Source organism: Lipotes vexillifer, unplaced genomic scaffold (assembly GCF_000442215.2).
Source record: "Lipotes vexillifer unplaced genomic scaffold, Lipotes_vexillifer_v1.1 scaffold370, whole genome shotgun sequence".
NCBI lineage: Eukaryota > Metazoa > Chordata > Mammalia > Artiodactyla > Lipotidae > Lipotes > Lipotes vexillifer.
Window position 1 is genome coordinate 1,093,897 of NW_006772699.1, and position 22,296 is coordinate 1,116,192.

Below are 22,296 nucleotides of genomic sequence, written 5' to 3' on the forward strand. Positions count from 1 at the left end.
CCTGGGTATTTCGCATGCACGTTAAAGTTTGGGGAGCATTCTCCCAAGTAGCCACCACGATCCGTAGAGTAGCATGCCCGATGAAATCAATTTACCCATAATCTCCGGTCTAAATTTCCCCATCCTTCACGGCTTCTGAATTGCCATTTAGGGAAATGGAATAAATTCTGTCCATTTGAGCACTTGGTCCTAAATGGCCAACTCATGTGTTCCCTTCCCCTTTCCTTCCTCCAGTCCATGGTCCTCCTGCTTCAGAGTCAGCGTCAGTACATATTCGAGTACGACTCCTCTGAACGCCTCCACGCCGTCACCATGCCCAGTGTTGCCCGGCACAGCATGTCCACCCACACCTCCATTGGCTACATCCGCAACACTTACAACCCGCCTGAAAGCAACGCTTCGGTCATCTTTGACTACAGTGATGACGGCCGCATCCTAAAGACATCCTTTTTAGGCACTGGGCGCCAGGTATTCTACAAGTATGGGAAACTCTCCAAGCTATCGGAGATTGTCTATGACAGTACTGCCATCACTTTCGGGTATGATGAGACCACCGGTGTCTTAAAAATGGTCAGCCTCCAAAGTGGGGGCTTCTCCTGCACCATCAGGTACCGGAAGATTGGCCCACTTGTGGACAAGCAAATCTACAGGTTCTCTGAGGAAGGCATGGTCAACGCCAGGTTTGAATACACCTATCACGACAACAGCTTCCGGATCGCAAGCATCAAGCCGGTCATAAGTGAGACTCCCCTTCCTGTTGACCTCTACCGCTACGACGAGATTTCTGGCAAAGTGGAGCACTTCGGCAAGTTCGGAGTCATCTATTATGATATCAACCAGATCATCACCACGGCTGTGATGACCCTCAGCAAGCACTTTGACACCCACGGGCGGATCAAGGAAGTCCAGTACGAGATGTTCCGGTCCCTCATGTACTGGATGACGGTGCAGTATGACAGCATGGGCAGGGTAATCAAGAGGGAGCTGAAACTGGGGCCCTATGCCAACACCACTAAGTACACCTATGACTATGATGGGGATGGGCAGCTCCAGAGCGTGGCCGTCAATGACCGCCCGACCTGGCGCTACAGCTACGACCTCAATGGGAACCTCCACTTGCTGAACCCGGGGAACAGCGTGCGCCTCATGCCCTTGCGCTACGACCTCCGAGATCGGATAACCAGGCTCGGTGACGTGCAGTACAAAATTGACGACGATGGCTATCTGTGCCAGCGAGGGGCTGACATCTTTGAGTATAACTCCAAGGGCCTTCTAACGAGAGCCTACAACAAGGCCAGTGGCTGGAGTGTCCAGTACCGCTATGACGGCGTGGGGCGGCGGGCTTCCTACAAGACCAACCTGGGCCACCATCTGCAATATTTCTACTCTGACCTCCACAACCCGACTCGCATCACCCATGTCTATAATCACTCCAACTCGGAGATAACCTCGCTCTACTATGACCTCCAAGGTCACCTCTTTGCCATGGAGAGCAGCAGTGGGGAGGAGTACTATGTTGCCTCAGATAACACAGGGACTCCCCTGGCTGTGTTCAGCATCAATGGTCTCATGATCAAGCAGTTGCAGTACACCGCCTACGGGGAGATTTATTACGACTCCAACCCCGACTTCCAGATAGTCATTGGCTTCCATGGGGGACTCTACGATCCCCTGACCAAGCTGGTCCACTTCACGCAGCGTGATTATGACGTGCTGGCGGGACGATGGACCTCTCCAGACTATACCATGTGGAAAAATGTGGGCAAGGAGCCAGCCCCCTTTAACCTGTATATGTTCAAGAGCAACAATCCTCTCAGCAATGAGCTGGATTTGAAGAACTACGTAACAGGTGAGGACCTGGCCACCTCAGTTGGGCAGTGGCTCCCCGTGGGGTGGTGGTCCCAGTAGACTGCCGGGGATTTCAAAACAAGGTCTTATGTCTGATGCTAGGAGAATCCTGGTGGGCTGTGTACGCCGGCAGTACAGGATCTAGAGCAGTCAAGTGACAGCAGTACAGAGCAGTCATCAGGTCTATTTGAACATGTCCTGACCACTTTCAAGTCCATTCAATTGAAATAACTTTTACAAGAGCCCTTACTACCCCCAAAGAGGAGAGCAGCCTTATGAAGGGGGAAAGAATGGGACCCTGGTCTCAGAAGTACCTGATTCAAATTCCCTCTCTTCTATTTATAAGCTAAAGGACGTTGGGCTAGTTGTCCAGTATCTCTGAGCTGTAGTTTCCTTCTCTACAAAAGGGCACTAACAAAATCATCTCACAGAGTGATCGTAAGAAGGAAATGAACTTATGTAGGTAAAGTCTAGTGCCTGGCACTTAGACCGAGGATGTTCACAAAAGGGTATCTGCTCATGTTATTAACATCACCATTACTAGTGAAGCAATGAATGAGAATAGGTACTGAAATGACTGTGACCCAGTTCCCGACCTCACGACCAGGCTGGTGAGATACAAATAACCAATGATAATGCAAAGCAGAATTAAGTCTGTGCTACCATATATGTGTTTGTTCAGTTATTTATTCAACAAGCATTTATAGTGGGCCAGCATGCTACATTCTGGGGATACAATGATAAGCAAGACAAACACTCTTCTCTCAAAGTGGTGTGTGTGTGTGTGTGTGTGTGTGTGTGTGTGTAGCACGTGCAGATGACTTCAGATTTGAAAATTGTGACATAGTACAGAAGAGCCCCGTGTCAAACTGGGCCTGAAGGACGAGGGGGATCTTGTTTGGCAGAAATGAGCTCAAGGCTAAAGAAAGACTAGGAGCAGAAGTCCAAAGGACAAAGGAAGCTTGGAGACGGGTGTGGATAGAGGGGCCAAGGAGGGCAAATAATCTACATCCTCATGATAAGTGAGAATTTGGTAAAGGAAACATCCATCTATTTCCATCCATCTCCATCCATCCACCTGTTCACGGATATTTTCATCTAATACATAAGTACTAGAAATGCAGTGGAGGGCAAGATAGAGTCCCTATCTTCAGGGAGATAAGCAAGGAAGTCTGGATGGATGGATGGATGGATGGGAGGGAAAATACCAACTTTCAGCAAGGAATCTGGAGCCATCTCACCTGTACATGCATTGTAGAGAAGTAACAACGGGGACCCCAATTCCAAGCCCCCCCCCAAGTTCCAGGAAACTCACAGCTCTTGGCCATGGGCCAGGGAAGCGTCAAGCCCAAGGGGTCCCTACCCTCAGGTGGCCAGGGATCACTTGTCCACCCCCAAGACTGGAAAGAAAGCAGCAGCTCCTTGGGACACAGGGCTGCCCTCAGTGCCCCATGCTGCAGAAAGAAATAGATGACCCTAAAGGTCAACTTGTGGCCCTGCTATGCCTCACTGACAAGTTCCAGAGCCTTTGAAGTTGAACCCAGCATCCTCCTACCACTGAAGCAGCTGCTACCTTTGGAGTGCAGGAGTTTTGGCCAAGCTAGTTCCCTCCTGGTCTCCCCAGTGCGCCTCGTCAGGAGGCCCTGCCATGCTACTCTGCCAGGGCGTCCTCTCTTCCCCAGGGCTTGGCAGGGTTTGTGTCCCCCCCAGTTCACTGCAGTTTCAAATTAAAGGACCTCTCGGGAAAGTACACACCCATATGTATATAGTTTCAGGTAATGATAAAGCAGGGAAGATAAATGAATTAGGTAAAGAGTTAGAGAGGGGTGGGAAGTGTCTTGTCTATTTAGGGCACTCACAGATAGGTGGCATTTGAGCAGAGGCCATGATGAAGTGGGGGAGGGAGAGGAAGTGTATTCCAGCCAAAGGAAACAATGTGAATGGGGAGGCAGCCCATGCCTATCTCAGCCACAGGAGAAGGCCCCGCCCCGCAAGAATGCGCTTCCCAGAGCCTGGCTTGGCACTGGATACCTTAGGGATGAATCAGCCAGAGGCAAATAAAAAGAAAGCCCTCAGCGTGGGATGAACACACACCTACAGCTGCCAAGACCCAAACAAAATCATTCGCAGAGCACAGTGTGCCTCACTGACCCCCTCAGCTACTCTCCTGGTTCTCCTGAAAAGACAAAAAGAAATTCGAGTTTTCTGAAGAGCAGGACGGCTTTCCTCATTCCAGTGCTTCATGGAGACTCAATAAATGGGCATCAAATCAAGTTGAACCAAGTCCAACAAAACTGAATCCAGAAAACATTAGAAAGAGTCTAAAATAAAAGGTAATGTTAGAGAAGCTGCATGCATAGAGCTGATGTCTGCAGTCAAAGCAAAGTAAGAGGGGCTGCCGCTCAACGTGAGATGACCCCCGGAGACTGCAGCCCAGAAGAGAACACCAAATCATTCTCCGCCATTCGGATGTTGGCGAATCTGTAAACCCATCTATGTGCGTCTTGATTTGCATCGTAGGAGATGAGCAGAGTGGTTGAACGTGCAGCTCACAATTTAAGAAGGAATTAAGATGTAGTCGGCAGGAGCACAGTGGACAGAACTACTGTCTCTCTGGTGCTCAAAAGGATCTTTGCTGTTTGGAAACAGAGCTCTCTGAATGCAAGAGACAGCTCCTGAGGCTGGAGGAGGCTGTGTCCTCCCCCAAAATGCTGGCACAAAGGAGAGCAGCAGAGAATACCCGTTAGGAGCTCAAAGACATCTGGGCTGGACACAGCTGTATCTACCCAGGTGGGGTAAGGGAGGGCAAGAAGTGATTCCTTTCCCACTCACGGGCTCTAAAGCTGCGCCCGTTTTACCAGTTATTGTTTAAGGTAATATATTGATGACTGATATATCTGTGATACGAAAGATACTAGAGGAAAGGATATAAAAGACAGGCTGAGAGATACAGACCCTCTCCCCAAAAACCTGCAGTGCCCTGGGCTTTTCCAGTGACAGTGAGTCCCAGGAAACTCCTCAGTCCTGGGCAAACCAAGACCTGTGCTCAGGCCCAAGGCTGGCCCGCCCTCAAGCCAGTTCCTTCTGACGTTAGAACCTGAATACATCTCCAGACACCAATTCTGGCCTTGCCAATCACTTGCTGTGTGACCCATACGAATGTCTTAAACTTTCTGAGCCTTAGCTTCTTTATTGGCAGCACTGTGCCAGTAACAGCACTCGCCCTGTAGTGCTGTGAAAAGTAAGTGAATCATGACACATAAGGCACCTAGCCCTGGGCAAAGGCTTATCAATGGTAGGAATGCATTTGTTCCTTATAAGCAGCTATGCACTTGGAGACAGGGAGTTTGTAGGTGAGGAGTGAAATTACCACCTTTGTGTAATTCTCTGGGGTTCCCAGGGGTCTCCAGCTCCACCCTGAAACAGATCCCAACTCTGCTCTGAGTGGCATTGCTTTGGCAAATCTGAAACCCCAAATTTGGAGTTAAGCGAACCTCCCACATGTCACCCACGATGACTCGGGTTGGCTTCTCCCCGGCTGTCTCTGGGCTTACAGACCCCCAGGCACACATGAGCGTGAAGTTGGATTTTGTGGAGTTTGATTTCCCTAAGTGAGGAGGGAGGCCCAATCTCCTTGCTTTACTCTCTTCTCTCTCTGCACTTACCACCTAGGCTGCTGTGCTGACAGCGTGAGTTAGAGAGCGCGCGCGCGCGGGCTTCAGCTGCCCATGCTGTGAACGACATGAGGCGAGGGAGTGATGGGCTATTAGGAGGGGCCACATCGCCACTCCTACCTCAAGGACTCCCTTTCGACAGATTGTTTAGGGAGGCTGTCACCAGAGACAGCCAGTGACTTTGAAAGGAGGAGGGGTGTTTGTGTGATGCCAGAAGTGCCTTCTGCAGGAACGAGGAGACAAGCAACTTGAAAAAACATTTTTCAGAAGAGAGTTAGACTTGGAAACCAAGCCATGTTAGAAACTTAAAAAGCTAGAACAGATAGATGACATGAACTATTACTGTTCATGGGAGCAGCCATTAAAATGTCTGGTCCCAAAGGCAGGGGGTTGTTAACATCATCTCCTGGAGACTAGGGAGGGATCCCTGCAGGGGAGAGATCAAGTTGGGGAGAGTCTGTTGAGAGAGGCAAAGACCTTTCTCTTGCCTTTCTTGGCATTCCCTCCATATCCCTGGTGAAAGATGGGCTAAGTTTATATGTTGTTCAGATGAGGTATTAAATAACATGGAAACACAGATGGGGAAAGTTAGTTTCTCTTCAGTGATCTTTTTATTCTCCCAATTCGGCAGAGGAGAAAGCCTCCACTTGATGCTGGTGTGTATGTAACACCTCATTAACACTTCTCATCTCCCTTTTTAACAGAGAGAGCAGGTCTAAGACTCCCCTGGTAGCAGGTAACAAAATCATGCTCCAGCTTAATTGCGTTGTTTTGTTTTAATTTTACAGTTATTTTCTGTTTGCATCAAGTGAGAGTGCTCTCCCACTTATGGTAGTGACATAAAGTTTCTTTTTTATAATGGATTTGCTTAAGTAGACAAAGCAAAACAAGTACAGGTGATCCCTGGATATGGCAAAACAACCACGATAGGTGATCATGACGGGTAACCACGAATACCCAAAGTTTGGTAACCGCACTGCACAGCATTCACCACATACTTTGCACAGAGGTGCTCTGTGGATATATGATCATTGCTAGACTAAAGCGAGGCTTCTGTCTGCTTGATGCTGACACACTTTTTAAGGCAATTTCAAACCTGTATTCTTAAATGACGTTTTTTATTGACGTATAGTTGACTTACAGTATTACTTTAGCTTCAGGTGTATAACATAGTGATTCAATATTTTTATAGATTATGCACGAAAGTTATTACAGTACTACTGACTATATTCCCTGAGTTGTGCGTTACATCCCTGTGACCTATTTATAACTGGTAGTTGTAGCTTTTAATCCCCTTCATCTATTTAGCCCATTTCCCAACCCACCTCCCCTCTGGCAAGCACCTGTTTGTCCTCTGTATCTGAGTCTGTTTGTTTTGTTACATTGGTTCATTAGTTTTGTTTTTTAGAGTCCACATTTAAGTGAAAACATATGTTATTTGTCTTTCTGTAACTTCTTTCACTTAGAATCTCCTCCAGGTCCATCCATGTTGTCACAAATGGCAAGATTTCACTCTTTTTTATAGCTGAGTAATGTTCCATTATATATGTATACATACCACATCTTCTTTATCCATTCATCTGTCCATGGACACTTAGGTTCCATATGTTGACTATTGTAAATAATGCTACAATGAACATGGGGTTGCATATATCTTTTCAAATTAGTGTTTTCTTTGGATAAATACCCAGGAATGGAATTGCTGGAGCATATGGTAGTTGTATTTTTAATTTCTGAGGACCCTCCATACTGTTTTCCATAGTGGCTACACCAATTCACATTCCCATCAACACTGCACGAGAGGTCCCTTTTCTCCACATCTTCACCAACTCTTACTGTTTCTTGTCTTTTTGGTGACAGTGATTCTGACAGGTGTGTGGTACTATCTCACTGTGGCTTTTATTTGCATCTTTCTGATGATTATTGAGGTTAAATGACTCTTAAATGGGCTATCGCTAATACGTGTACTTGCCACGTCATTCAAGGAACTTGTTTGTGCCTAAGGCTGATGGACACACTGTGGATTCCAGAGTCACTCTCATTAGAGGGTCTTCTAGGCCTGTATGTTCAGTAGTGAAGTCAGCATTAAACCCCTCATAGCAGTCCCAGGGCAGGAGGTGTGTAGACCTTACTCAGCCCCTTCAGAAGCATCTTCTCAAGCAGGTACAGGGAGTTCCTCTGTCACACACACTACTCAGGGTGGCTTTTGCCACATATAGTCAGTGTTTGTTCATCCACTCCATGTGTACTTATTGAGCACCTATTTTGTGCTAGGCCTGGGGAGACATCAGTGAATGAAACCGATTTTTTTTAACTCCGTGTCCTGATGGAGCTTTACATTCTCGGTGAGGGAGACAGACAATAAACAATAAATGTCATAAATGCCCAAATGAGACACATGTTCAAGTGTGGTAACTGTTTTGGGGGTGGGGGCATGAGTGGAGGAAGGGGACTTGGGATTGCTGGGGGTGGGTACAGGCAGGGGTTAAACATGAAATTGGCCTTATTGGAGGCAACATCTGAGCAAGACTTGAAAAAGGGAAGAGAGTGAGACAGCTGGAAGATACCTTCAGGGAAGCACACTCCAGGCAGAGGGCTTGCCTGTCTAAAGGCTCCGAGATGAGTGTGCACCTGGCATGTTCAAGAAATGGCACAGAGGCTGGAGCTGAGTGAGCAAGAGAGAGAGAGGAGGTCAGAGAGACGAGGTCAGAGAGATCACGGGCAAGGGTCCTTAGAGACTATTAGAAGGACTTTCACTTTTTCATTGAGAGAAATGGGGGATCGCTGGAGTGTTACGAGTAAAGGAATGGTAAGGGCCTTTTGCATGTCTAAAGGTATGTGGAGCACAGAAGTGAAAGCAGGGAGGCCAGTTAGAAATCAAGGCAAGAGATGATGGGCCAGGGCTGAGGTGGTGGAAGTGGTGAGAAGTGGACACAGATTCTGGTCTATTTTAAAAGTGAAAGTAAAGGATTTAACCATAGGACCCAGCAATTCCACACCTAGGTGTATACACAAGAGAACTGAAAAGAGGTTTTCAAACATCAGTTTGTACCATCATCAGAAAGTCTACAAATAATAAATGCTGGAGAGGGTGTGGAAAAAAGGGAACCATCCTACACTGTTGGCAGGGATGAAAACCGGTGTAACCACTATGGAGAACAGTATGGAGGTTCCTAAAAAAACTAAAACAGAACTACCATATAATCCAGCAATCCCACTCCTGGGCATATATCCAGAAAAGATGAAACTATAACCCAGAAAGATACATGCACCCCAATGTTCATAGCAGCACTATTTACAATAGCCAAGACATGGAAGCAACCCAAGCCCATCAACAGATAAATGGATAAAGATGTGGCATATATACACAATGGAATATTACTCAGCCATAAAAAAGAATGAAATAATGCCATTTGCCCCAATATGAATGGACCTAGAGATTATCATACTAAGTGAAAAAATCAGAGAGAGAAAGACAAATATTATATGATATCATTTATATGTAGAATCTAAAAAATAGTACAAATTAAGTTATTTAAAAACAGAAACAAACTCACAGAGAAAAAAACTTATGGTTACCAAAGGGGAAGGGAGGAGGGAGGGATAAATTAGGAGTTTGAGATTAACAGATACACACTACTATATATAAAATAGATACACAAAAAGGACCTGCTGTATTGCACAGGGAACTATATTCAATATTTTGTAATCAGCTATAATGGAAAAGAATTTGAAAAAATATATATGTAGAGCCCCTCGATTCCAGACAAGATGGCGGAGTAGAAGGACTTAACGCTCACTTCTTCTCATGAAAACACCAAAATCACAACTAACCACTGAACACCAAAATCACAACTGCTGAACAACCATCAACAAAAAAGATATTTTACCTACCAAAGACAAAGAAGAAGTCACAATGAGACAGGAAGAAGGGGTGCTTTCACTCTATAATCAAATCCCATACCTGCTGGGTGGGCGACCCATGAACTGGAAAATAATTATAGTGCAGAGGTTCTCCCACAGGAGTGACTTCTGAGCCCCATGTCAGGCTCCCCAGCCTGAGGACCTGGCAACAGGAGGAGGAGCCCCAGAGCATTTGACTTGGAAGGCCAGAGGAGCTTGAGTGCAGGAGCTCCACAGGACTAGAGGAAACAGAGACTCCACTCTTGGAGGATGCACACAAGATTTCACATGCACTGGGCCCAGCACAAAGCAGTGACTCCATAGGAGCCTGTGCTAGACCTACCTGCGGGTCTTGGAGGGTCTCCTGGGGAGGCGGCAGTTGGCTGTGGCTCACTGTGGGGGCAGGAACACTGGTGGTGGAGGTCCCAGGGAATACTGATTGGTGTGAGCTCTCCCAAAGGTCACCATTTTGGCACCAACACCGGGCCCCACCCAACAGCCTGCAGCCTCCAGTGCTGGGACGCCTCAGGCCAAACAACCAGTGGGATGGGGGGGGAGAACACAGCCCCACCCATCAGCAGACAGGCTGCCTAAAGTTGTACTGAGCTCACAGCCACCTAAAAATATACCCCTTGACACAGCCCTGACCACCAGAGGGACAAGCCCAGCTCCAACCACTAGTGTGCAGGCATCAGTCCCACCCACCAGGAAGCCTACACAAGCCTCTGGACCAACCTCAGCCACGAGAGAGCAGACACCAGAAGAAGGAGGAACTACGAACCTGCAGCCTGCAGAAAGGAGACCACAAACACAGGAAGTCCGACATAATGAGACAGCAGAGAAATATGTTTCAGACGAAGGAACAAGATAAAAACCCAGAAGAACAAGTAAATGAAGTGGAGACAGGCAGTCTACCTGAAAAAGAATTCAGAGTAATGATAGTAAAGATGATCCAAGATCTTGGAAAAAGAATGGAGGCACAGACTGAGGAAATACAAAAAATGTTTAACAAAGACCTAGAAGATTTAAAGAACAGAGATGAACAATACAATAACTGAAATGAAAAATACACTAGAAGGAATCAAAAGCAGAATAAATGAGGCAGAAGAACTAATAAGTGAGCTGGAAGAGAGTGCTGGAAATCATTGCCATGGAATAGAATAAAGAAAAAAGAATGAAAAGAAATGAGAACAGTCTCAGAGACCTCTGGGACAACATTAAACACACCAACATTCATATTATAGAGGTCCCAGAAGGAGAAGAGAGAGAGAAAGGGCCCAAGAAAATATTTGAAGAGATTATAGCCGAAAACTCCCCTAACATGAGAAAGGAAACACTCGTTCAAGTCCAGGAAGTGCAGAGTCCCACACAAGATAAACCCAAGGAGGAGCATGCCAAGACACATATTAATCAATGACAAAAATGAAAGACAAAGAAAAATACTAAAAACAAGGGGAAAGCAACAAATAACATACAAGGGAATCCCCATAAGACTATCAGCTGATTTTTCAGCAGAAACTCTGCAGGCCAGAAGGGAGTGGCATGATATATTTAAAGTGATGAAAGGGAAAAACTGACAACCAAGAATACTCTACCCAGCAAGGCTCTTGCTCAGATTCGATGGATAAAGTAAAAGGTTTACAGACAAGCAAAAGCTAAGAGAATTCAGCACCACCAAATCAGCTTTACAACAAATCCTAAAGGAACTTCTCTAGGTGGAAAAGAAGGCCACAACTAAAAACAAGAAAATTACAAATGGGAAAGCTCACCGGTAAAGGCAAACATAAAGTAAAGGTAGGAAATCATCCACATACAAATACGATATCAAAACCAGCAGTCGTGAGAAGAGCAGAGTACAAATACAGGTTATTGTAAATGCACTGGAAATGAGAAGACCAGCAACTTAAAACAATCTTGTATACATATAGACTTCTATATCAAAACCTCATGGGAGGGCTTCCCTGGTGGCGCAGTTGGTTGAGGGTCCGCCTGCCGATGCAGGGGGCGTGGGTTCGTGCCCCGGTCCAGGAAGATCCCGCATGCCGCGGAGCAGCTGGGCACATGAGCCATGGCCGCTGAGCCTGTGCGTCCGGAGCCTGTGCTCCGCAGCGGGAGAGGCCACAGCAGTGAGAGGCCCGCGTAATGCAAAAAAATAATAATAATTAAAAAATAAATAAATAAACCTCATGGGAACGGCAAACCAAAAATCTACAATAGATACACACACACACACACACACACACACACACAAAGCAATCCAAACACAACACTAAAGATAGTTATCAAATCACAAGAGAGAGAACAAAAGAGGAAGGGAAGAAAAAAGCCCTACAAAAGCAAATCCAAAACAATTAACAAAATGGCAATAAAAACATACATATCAAAAATTACCTTAAATGTAAATGGAGTAAATGCTCCACCCAAAAGACATAGACTGGCTCAATGGATACAAAAACAAGACCCGGATATATGCTGTCTACAAGAGACCCACTTCAGGTCTAGAGAAACATACGGACTGAATGTGAGGAGGTGGAAAAGGGTAGTCCATGCAAATAGAAATCAAAAGAAAGCTGGAGTATCAATATCAGACAAAATAGACTTTAAAATAAAGACTATTACAAGAGACAAATAAGGACACTACATCATGATCAAGGGATCAATGCAAGAAGAAGATATAACAATTGTAAATATATATGCACCCAGCACAGGAGCACCTCAAAATATAAGGCAAATACTAACAGCCATAAAAGGAGAATCAACAGTAACACAATAATAGTGGGGGACTTTAACACCCCACTTTCATCAATGGACAGATCATCCAGACAGGAAATCAATAAGGAAACACAGGCCTTAAATGACACATTAGACCAGATGGACTTGATATTTATAGAACCTTCCATCTGAAAGCAGCAGAATACACATTCTTCTCAAGTACCCACAGAACATTCTCCAGGATAGATCACATCTTGGGCCACAAAGCAAGCCTCAATAAATTTAAGAAAATTGAAATCATATCAAGCATCTTTTCCAGCCACAATGGCAAACATCCTAAAGATGCTACCAGAAAACTACTAGAGCTCATCAATGAATTTGGTAAATTTGCAGAATACAAAATTAACACACAGAAATCTGTTGCATTCTTATACATTAACAATGAAAGATCAGAAAGAGAAATTAAGGAAACAATCCCATTTACCATTACTTCAAAAGGAATAAAATACCTAGGAATAAATCTACCTAAAGAGGCAAAAGACCTGTACTCTGAAAACTATAAGATGCTGATGAAAGAAATCAAAGATGACACAAACAGATGGAAAGATACACCATGTTCTTGGATTGGAAGAATGAATATTGTGAAAATGACTATACTACCCAAGGCAATCTACATATTCAGTGCAACTTCTATCAAATTACCAATGGCATTTTTAGAGAACAGGAACAAAAAAATTTTTAAATTTGTATGGAAACACAAAAGACCCCCAAATAGCCAAAGCAGTCCTGAGAAAGAAAAATGGAGCTGGAGGAATCATACTCCCTGACCTCAAACTATACTACAAAGCTACAGTAATCAAAACAGTATGGTACTGGCACAAAAACAGAAATATAAATCAATGGAACAGGATAGAAAGCCCAAATATAAACCCACGCACCTACGGTCAGTCTCCGACAAAGGAGGCAAGAATAAACAATGGAGAAAAGACAGCCTCTTCAATAAGTGGTGCTGGGAAAACTGGACAGCTACATGTAAAAGAATAAAATTAGAACATTCTCTAACACCATACACAAAAATAAACTTTAAATGGCTCAAAGGTCTAAATGTAAGGCCAGATACTATAAAAATCTCAGAGGAAAACATAGGCAGAACACTCTGAAATAAATCACAACAAGATCTTTTTGGATCCACCTCCTAGAGTAATGAAAATAAAAACAAAAATAAACAAATGGGACCTAATTAAACTTAAAAAGCTTTTGCTTGGTTTGCATGGTTTCCAGCAAAGTAAACCATGAACAGAATGAAAAGATGACCTACAGAATGGGAGAAATTATTTACAAACATAGTGACCAACAAGGGATTAATCTCCAAAATATACAAACAGCTCATGCAGCTCTATATCAAAGAAACAAACAACCCAATCAAAAACTGGGCAGAAGATCTAAATAGACATTTCTCCAAAGAAGACATACAGGTGGCCAAAAAGCACATGAAAAGATGCTCAACATCACTAATTATTAGAGAAATGCAAATCAAAACTACAATGAGGTAATCACCTCACACAGGTCAGAATGGCCATCATCGAAAAGCCTACAAACAATAAATGCTGGAGAAGGTGTGGAAAAAAGGGAACCCTCCTACATTGTTGGTGGGAACGTAAATTGGCACGACCACTAGGAGAACAGTATGGAGGTTCTTTAAAAAACTAAAAATAGGGCTTCCCTGGTGGCGCAGTGGTTGAGAGTCCGCCTGCCGATGCAGGTGACACGGGTTCCTGCCCCGGTCTGGGAAGATCCCACATGCCGCGGAGCGGCTGGGCCCGTGAGCCATGGCCGCTGAGCCTGCGCGTCCAGAGCCTGTGCTCCGCAACGGGAGAGGCCACAACAGTGAGAGAGGCCCTCCCCGGCCCCCAAAAAAAAAAAAAAAAAAAAAAAAACTAAAAATAGAACTACCATATGCCCAGCAATGCCACTCCTGGGCATATACCCTGAGAAAACCATACTTTGAAAAGATACACACACCCCAATGTTCATTGCAGCACTGTTTACAATAGCCAAGACATGGAAGTAACCTAAATGTCCATCAACAAAGGAATGGATAAAGAAGATGTGGTACATATATACAATGGAATATTACTCAGCCATTAAAAAGAATGAAGTAACGCCATTTGCAGCAACATGGATGGACCTAGAGATTATCATACTAAGTGAAGTAAGTCAGACAGAGAAAGACAAATATCATATGATATCACTTATATGTGGAATCTAAAAAAAATGATACAAATGAACTGATTTGCAAAACAGAAACAGACTCACAGACTTCGAAAGCAGACTTGTGGCTGCCAGGGGGAAATGTGGTGGGGAGGGATAAGTTAGGAGTTTGGGATTAACATATACACACTACTATATATAAAATAATCAACAGGGACCTACTATATAGCACAGGGAACTCTACTCAATATTCTGGAATAACCTATACGGGAAAAGAATCTGAAAAAGAATGGATATATGTACATGCGTAACTGAATCAGTTAGCTGTACACTGGAAACTAACACATTGTAAATCAACTATACTCCAACATAAAATAAAAATTAAATAAAGAATATATATGTCTTCCCTCTTTTCAAAGAGGGAAGAGATATGGGAACATATATATATGTATAACTGACTCATTCTGTTATAAAGCAGAAACTAACACACCATTGTAAAGCAATTATACCCCAATAAAGATGTTAAAAAAAAAAAAAAAAAAGAATATATATGTATGTATGTGTATAACTGAATCACTTTGCTATACGCCTGAAACGAATGCAACATTGTAAATCAACTACACTTCATTTTTATAAAATGCTATCCTAAAATAACATTAATAAAATCCTGACAGTGAATGAAGAAAAATCAATATAAATTTGTCCATGAATATTCATAATAGCATTATCCATAATAGTAAAAAAATAAAGGTGTAAACAACTCAAATATCCATTAACTGATGAATGAATAAACAACATGGGGTATATCCAAATAACAGAATGTTATTCAGCCATAAAAAGGAATACAGTACTGACATAGGCTACAACATGGATGAACCTTGCAAACATTGTGCTAAATGAAAGAAGCCAGACATGAAAGGCCACATGTTATATGACTTCGAAATATCCAGAATACGCAACTCCATTGAGACAGAAAGCAGTGTTGGTTTTCAGGGACTGAGGGTAAAGGAGAATTCAGAATGACTGCTAACAGGTATGCGGTTTCTTTGGGGGTGATGAACATGTTCTGGAATTCAATAGAAATGAAGGTTGTACCATATTGTGAATGTACTGGAAGCCACTGCGTTGTGTACTTTAAAATGTTTAACATGATGAATTTTATGTTATGTGAAACTTACCTCAATTTTTTTTTTTAAGTAAAGGATTTACTGATGGTTTAGACGTAGAGAGTGAGAAAAAGGAAGAGGTCAAGGATGGTAGCTGGAAGGATGGAGTTGCCGTAACCTGGGGTGGAACAGACTATGGCAACAGGTGTGGGGAGGAAGATGAGTTCAGTTTTGGATAGAAGTCTGAAGTGTAATTACATACACTAGTTTGGAATTGAGGGAGAGGTCCTGGATGGAGACATACATTTTGGAGTCAGCATCCGCATGTAAATGGTATTGAGGGCCCTGAGGCTGCATAAGATCACCGTGTTTGGAAGAGTAGATAGAATGCAAAAGAAGTTCACAGACTGAGTCTAGGACATCCTGATATTCAGAGTAGGGAGATGAGGAGGAACCAAAGAGGGACAAGGGGTGGCCACAAAGGTGAGAGGGGGACAAGGGAGCGTGCTGTCCAGAAAGCCAAGACAAAGAGAGACACAGGAGTGTTCAACTTGTCAGATACTTCTGATAGGTCAAACAAGATGAGGACCACAGTCAGCCCTGGACTTAGCAACACAGAGGTCATTTGTGACCTTGACGAGAGTTGTTTTAATGAGTATCTGGGAGCAAAGCCTGATTCAGAGGAGATGAATGGGAGTCAGTGAGTCTAGAAAATTATTTTGAGTTTGAGAAGTTCTTGTAAAGGAGGTGAGACACGGGTGGTGGCTAAAGGGAAAAGGAGGGACAAGAGAGGGATTTTTTTAAGGTGGATTTTTAGTGGCATGTTTGTGCGCTGATGGGGTTGATCCATTGGAAGAGGGAGTAAATTGATGGAGAGAGAGAGTTGCTGGAGTGCTTCCCCTGAGTGGGCAAAAATGAACGTGAGCTGGTGCACAAGTAGAGGGTTGATTCCAACAGCTCATCTAGAGTAACAGGAGGAAGGTGGGAATATGGGTGCAGATGCTGACAGGCTGATAAATATGATGAGGGTTTAGGGACATTCCCCTCTGGCCTCATCAGTTTTCTTAGACTAGAAATTAAGGTCATCTGCTAGAGCGCAGAAGGGAACGCAGGTGTGGGAGGTTTTAGGCGAGATGAGAAGAGGTAAAATCATCCAGGAGAATGGGAGAAGGGCTAAATGGAGGGAGGGGAGGTAGTCAGATTGCCAGGGAACAGGAAGGCACAGCTGGGGTTCATTGACAGGAATTTAAAGTAACGCCAGTCAGTGTGGTTACATTCCTTTCTGCTGCCACATTCAGCTGCACAGGGACAAACATGGAATAGGCAGAGCCTTCCATGATTTAACCAAAATTGTGACTTCACCAAGCAGGTGTGATGAAGGGGCAAGGATCTGAGATAACACACAAGGGAATAATTCCAATGATTGACCATGGAATGTGTGCTAGGTAAGAAGAGAAGAGAGACCAAGAAGCTGAGGGAGAGAAAAGAAGTTTAGGGTAGGTTGAAGGTCCTAAGGAGAGAAGAGGCTCAGGGAGCATGGGTGTCAGGTTACAAAAAGGAGTAAACTAGAGAGTCCAGGTGGTGATCAGAGGATGATGTACATGAAATTGAGATAATGGGGGGATCAGAATTATTGATGATAACAAGGTCCACAGGATGAGCAGGAGAGTTAGTAGGGGGAGGATCACCAAAAAAATAAGAGGCCAGGCTGCTGGAAGGATCGACTGCTTGTCTAATGAAATTACTAAGAAGGAATTCAGGAACAGAGATGGAGAGAGTGACTGGAGCAGACTCAATCTTGAGCCCTAGCAAGGAAGGGCAGTCGTACTCTGAGCACACAGAGCTCTCTCTTGACCTCTCTTTGAAGAGTAGACACCTGAGGAAAGGGTCTCAGGAGCCAGATGACTCTGCTACATACACTCTGCTTCCATACACTCAGGGAATCTCCTTTCTATAATGAGCCAGCCTCAGTGCAGCAGCACCCCCCACCACCGAGGTCCTGCACAGTGTTAATCATCACATCTGCATGTAGCCAGTCGTTGTGTCTCTAGCCTCTAAGCACATTGACTGGCCCGTAATAGATGCTCCCTTAAATACTTGCCAAATGCAGGAGTCCATATTTACTGAGCAACCCACGTGCCAGGCACTATGATAAGCCCTTGATATGGATTTTTTTCCGTCAATCCTCACGACAGCCCAATGAGATTAGTACAGTTATTATCCCAATTCATATCTGAGGAACCTGAAGCTGAGAGAGGGCCAGGAACTTGCCCAAGGTCACACAGCAAGGGCATTGAAAGTAGATCTGTCTTACCCCAGCACTGTCCTAAATCACCACCTGGGGAGGGGTGAGTGGGGGTCAACTGACCAAGTCTGGAAGGGCATCTACTTCCGAGAACCCAGGTAAGTAGCTCTGGGTCCGGGCCAGGAGACCTTCACAGGCTCTTGCCTCCCTCTCCTGCTGGACTCCATACACAACCCCCCATTTTATTTTGTTCTGTCTCCAAGATCCTCTCTGGCTTTCCATCCATCATGATTTCAGAAATCTTTATTTTCGTTTCCACCGTAGATGTGAAAAGCTGGCTGGTGATGTTTGGATTTCAGCTTAGCAACATAATTCCCGGCTTCCCAAGGGCCAAAATGTATTTCGTGCCTCCGCCCTATGAGTTGTCAGAGAGTCAAGCAAGTGAGAACGGACAGGTAAGTGGAGGTCCCTGCCAAGAATCCAATGACCATCATCATTCCCTTTGGCAAAAAGAACCATGTTGGAGCCAAGGGCATGTCAATAGTGGAGGAAAATATCGGAGCTGGGTATAAAAGGGGCGTGAAACGTGGTGACTTCGCAGGACAATGAATGTCAGTACTGTTACTTGTCTGGCGCAGCACGTATTTCTTCCCAACCTCAATTATTACCTTAATTGTGGTATCATTATCTGTTCCGTGTGTACCCTTGAGTCACTCCTTGATTAACCACAGCACTAAGAAATCTAGCAGCAACCTACCATCTGTGCTGCCTGTAAGATCATAACCCTTTTGGCTTTTATGGGACGTAATAAAATGGTGGTTTGCAGTTTCTGTCCCATTAAAGAACATTTTTATGCCTTACATAAAACCTCAGCGTTTTATGGCCCAAATGTATACAGATTGAGTTTTCTGAACATAATCTGTGCTTGGGTTTCTTGGTGATGACCGAGATGTGGTTTCAGTTTGGGTGCCGCCGAGACCTCGGCCACACCTGGACAGGGAATATCTGTGTTCAGATACCCCCAGCTACAGAACCTGTGCTTGGCACAATAAAAGTCTGAAAGGTTTCACCTGCTCTGAATAATCGTCCAGACTGTGTCACTAGAGAGAGACCAGAGGAGCTGCTGGGTAATTGAGAACAGCATTCTCACAGTTCTGCCCCGTGGGGACCACTCGGCAGATGAATAGCCATCATTTCGCTCATTTATCTAAGTGCTGTTACCTCCCAAGCACAGCCTCTTCCATTATCCCAGCCTGTCCCCCAACCACCAATTGAGGTGAGCTGTAATTTGTGAGTAGAGAACTCAAGGCCAAGAAGATAATGGGGATTTCATCCCTCTGCAGAAGCAGGGCTAGGATCCAAAGCAAATGACTCAGAAAGCCCAGGGACGGTCCCTCTGGCCCACGAAGCCAGAATCTGTTATGCCGGTGCTTCTCAAGCATTCATACGCACGCAAACCAGCTAGAGTGTCTTGTTAAGCTGCAGCTTCTCATTCGGTGGGTCAGGAGGGAAGCCTGAGATTCTGCTTTTCTAACAGGGCGAGTCCTGGAGATGTCTCAGCGGCTAGTCATACTTTGAGTAGCCAGGTGCTAACCCAAGGAAGTTAATGAATAACCAGGGCACTGGCCTCAAAGAGAGGTAGGTCACAGCAGCGGAGTTCACAGCTGCTCAAACACCCTGCCCTTCAGGTCAGGATATTCCTGGGTCTGAAGTGTGTAACGGCAGCTGCCAGATCATCAGCGGGCAGAGTGACTCTCTCTTCCGCAATGATGGAGAGCCATGGTAAGTGGGTAGGCCTGGGTGCAGATACCAGCAATACGGTACTCCTCTGTACCTCCATTTTTTAGTTAATGGCACAGTTACAAGGTGGAGAGGCCATAGCATCAGAGCACTGGAAACCTGCCAGTCTGTCCTAGTTCCAAAAGGTAGGACTATCTTAGCTCCTATCGTGACGGACGCAAGACATATTCTTGCAGGAGAGTCCCAGCCTTCCTCTTTCTGACCCTTTGTCGCTATGTTGCCCAGCCCGTACACACTGCAGCCCAGCCCACCTTCTCAGCTTTCTGTGTTTTCTTATGCCCACAGCTCATTACAGGTGTCCAGCAGACAACCGAGAGGCACAACCAGGCCTTCATGGCCCTTGAAGGGCAGGTCATCTCTAAGAAGCTCCACGCCAGCATCCGAGAGAAGGCAGGCCACTGGTTTGCCACCACCACGCCCATCATCGGCAAAGGCATCATGTTCGCCATCAAAGAGGGGCGGGTGACCACCGGCACGTCCAGCATCGCCAGCGAGGACAGCCGCAAGGTGGCGTCCGTGCTGAACAACGCCTACTACCTGGACAAGATGCACTACAGCATCGAGGGCAAGGACACCCACTACTTTGTGAAGATCGGCTCGGCCGATGGCGACCTGGTCACCCTGGGCACCACCATCGGCCGCAAGGTGCTGGAGAGCGGGGTGAACGTGACCGTGTCGCAGCCCACGCTGCTGGTCAATGGCAGGACTCGAAGGTTCACCAACATCGAGTTCCAGTACTCCACGCTGCTGCTTAGCATCCGCTACGGCCTCACCCCCGACACCCTGGACGAAGAGAAGGCCCGCATCCTGGACCAGGCCAGGCAGAGGGCCCTGGGCACCGCCTGGGCCAAGGAACAGCAGAAAGCCAGGGACGGCCGAGAGGGCAGCCGCCTGTGGACTGAGGGCGAGAAGCAGCAGCTTCTGAGCACGGGGCGTGTGCAGGGTTACGAGGGCTATTACGTGCTTCCCGTCGAGCAATACCCCGAGCTGGCAGACAGTAGCAGCAACATCCAGTTTTTAAGACAGAATGAGATGGGAAAGAGGTAACAAAATCATGTGCTGCCATTCCTCATCTGGATGGCTCAGCGGGAGTCACTGTTCTCTCCTCTCCTAAGGAGATGAAGACCTAACAGGGGCACTGAGGCCGGGCTGCTTTAGGAAACCAAGTGGCAAGAAAGCTCACATTTTTTGAGTTCAAATGCTACTGTCCACACGAGAAGTTCCACCTCCCGAAGTAGACTAAAGCCCGGCTGCAAATTCCTGAGGAAAAACAAAACAGACGAATGAACGATCACACAACCATGTTCCGAGTTCCCCTAAAATATGACCCACTTGTTCTGGGTCTACACAGCAAAGAGATGGAAAGAGACGCAAAATGTCCAAAAGGAAGAACAGACGCACGCACAACGTGAAGAAAAAAAAAACAAAAAACCCACACACATACACACAAACAAACACACCGACCGAAAAACAGAGACGTGAAGACGAGGCGGCCTCATCTTCTAATACCCCACTCATTCACACGTGAGCGACACACAGACGTCCACGAGGGCCAGCATTCCAGGACCAGTTGAGGACAACAATTCAGACTGCTGGTTGGACAGATACTACAGACGTTTTCCTTTTAACAAATACAGGTGCATTTAAACCACGACTTTGGGGGTGATTTGTGTGTAGCGACTGGGGGGGGGGGATAAAAGTGAAAGAGTGAGCACTGGAAATATGTTTTAAAGAAAAAATATATATAAAAACACAAGAAAAGAAAGGAAATTGATATCAAAGCGAAATAATACCGTTCAGCACTTAACTCTCAGGTCCCGATTTAGTCTGGCCTGAGCTAATTTATTTGAGCGCAGAGTGTAAAATTTAATTCCAAGGGTGGCTATAATCACTACAGATAAATTTCATATTCTTTTGTCTTTGAAGATTCCATTGTGGACAGTAATACGCAGTTACAGGGTGTAGTCTGTTTAGATTCCGTAGTTCGTGGGTATCAGTTGCAGTAGAGGTGTGGGCATCGTGACACTCTTTTGCTAACGGGCACCACTTCAGATCACCCTGTACATACCTAAGCCTCAAGGCACAATCACTGTTTGAGATTTAAAATTATTAGTGTGTTTGTTTGGTCCAGAAACTGAGACAATCACATGACAGTCACCACGAGGAGAGAAAATAAAAAATTTTTAAAACCCACAAAAAGAAGAAAAAAAAGTTAAAAACAAAAAAACAAAAAAAAAATGTCTAATAAGAACTTTGGTACAGGAACTTTTTTTGTAATATACATGTATGACTTGTTCATCGAGTTTTTATATTAATTTTAATTTGCTGCTAAGCAAAGACTAGGGACAGCAAAGATAATTTATGGCAAAGTGTTTAAATTGTTTATACATAAATAAAGTCTCTAAAACTCCTGTGGACACTGGTCTTCTGTGCAAATGCTTTGAGGCGAGGGCCAGGTCAAAGTTTCTGGAGGAAAGGGGAGCCTCTCAAGATGCTCAGGCAGAGATGGAATTGTGAACTTTCAGAGGAGCTTCCGTTACAGGCACCCCCTGCTCCCCAAGCTGCTCTAAATTCTAGAGTGAGTTCTCCCTACATCTGCAGCCCCCGCCCCTCATGGAGCAGAGACGGGAAGGAGAGTGTGGGCCTGGGGCTGGTGGGTGGCGAGGACCCTCAAGCCCACCTGTGCCCGGATGGGTCCCTCCAGCATTCCCGGGACAGTCAGGCTTCTCCCTGATGCCATGTTCTAGTTCCAGACGGTGCTGCCAGGAAACTGGAGGCAAACACTCTCCCCACATTA

At 45.3% G+C, this 22,296-nt stretch overlaps 1 protein-coding gene across 1 annotated transcript in view; it reads left to right on the plus strand.

Annotated features, from left to right (window-relative positions):
• TENM2 (teneurin transmembrane protein 2) overlaps window positions 1–20,895 on the plus strand; it is a 1,025,435-nt gene extending 1,004,540 nt beyond the window's left edge. Inside the window, exons 29-31 of the mRNA XM_007447833.1 lie at window positions 235–1,849; window positions 18,024–18,154; window positions 19,785–20,895. Coding sequence (XP_007447895.1) covers window positions 235–1,849; window positions 18,024–18,154; window positions 19,785–20,546 — 2,508 coding nt within the window. The 3' untranslated portion in view covers window positions 20,547–20,895. The remainder of the gene's footprint in view (window positions 1–234; window positions 1,850–18,023; window positions 18,155–19,784) is intronic.
• Window positions 20,896–22,296: the final 1,401 nt, after the last annotated feature.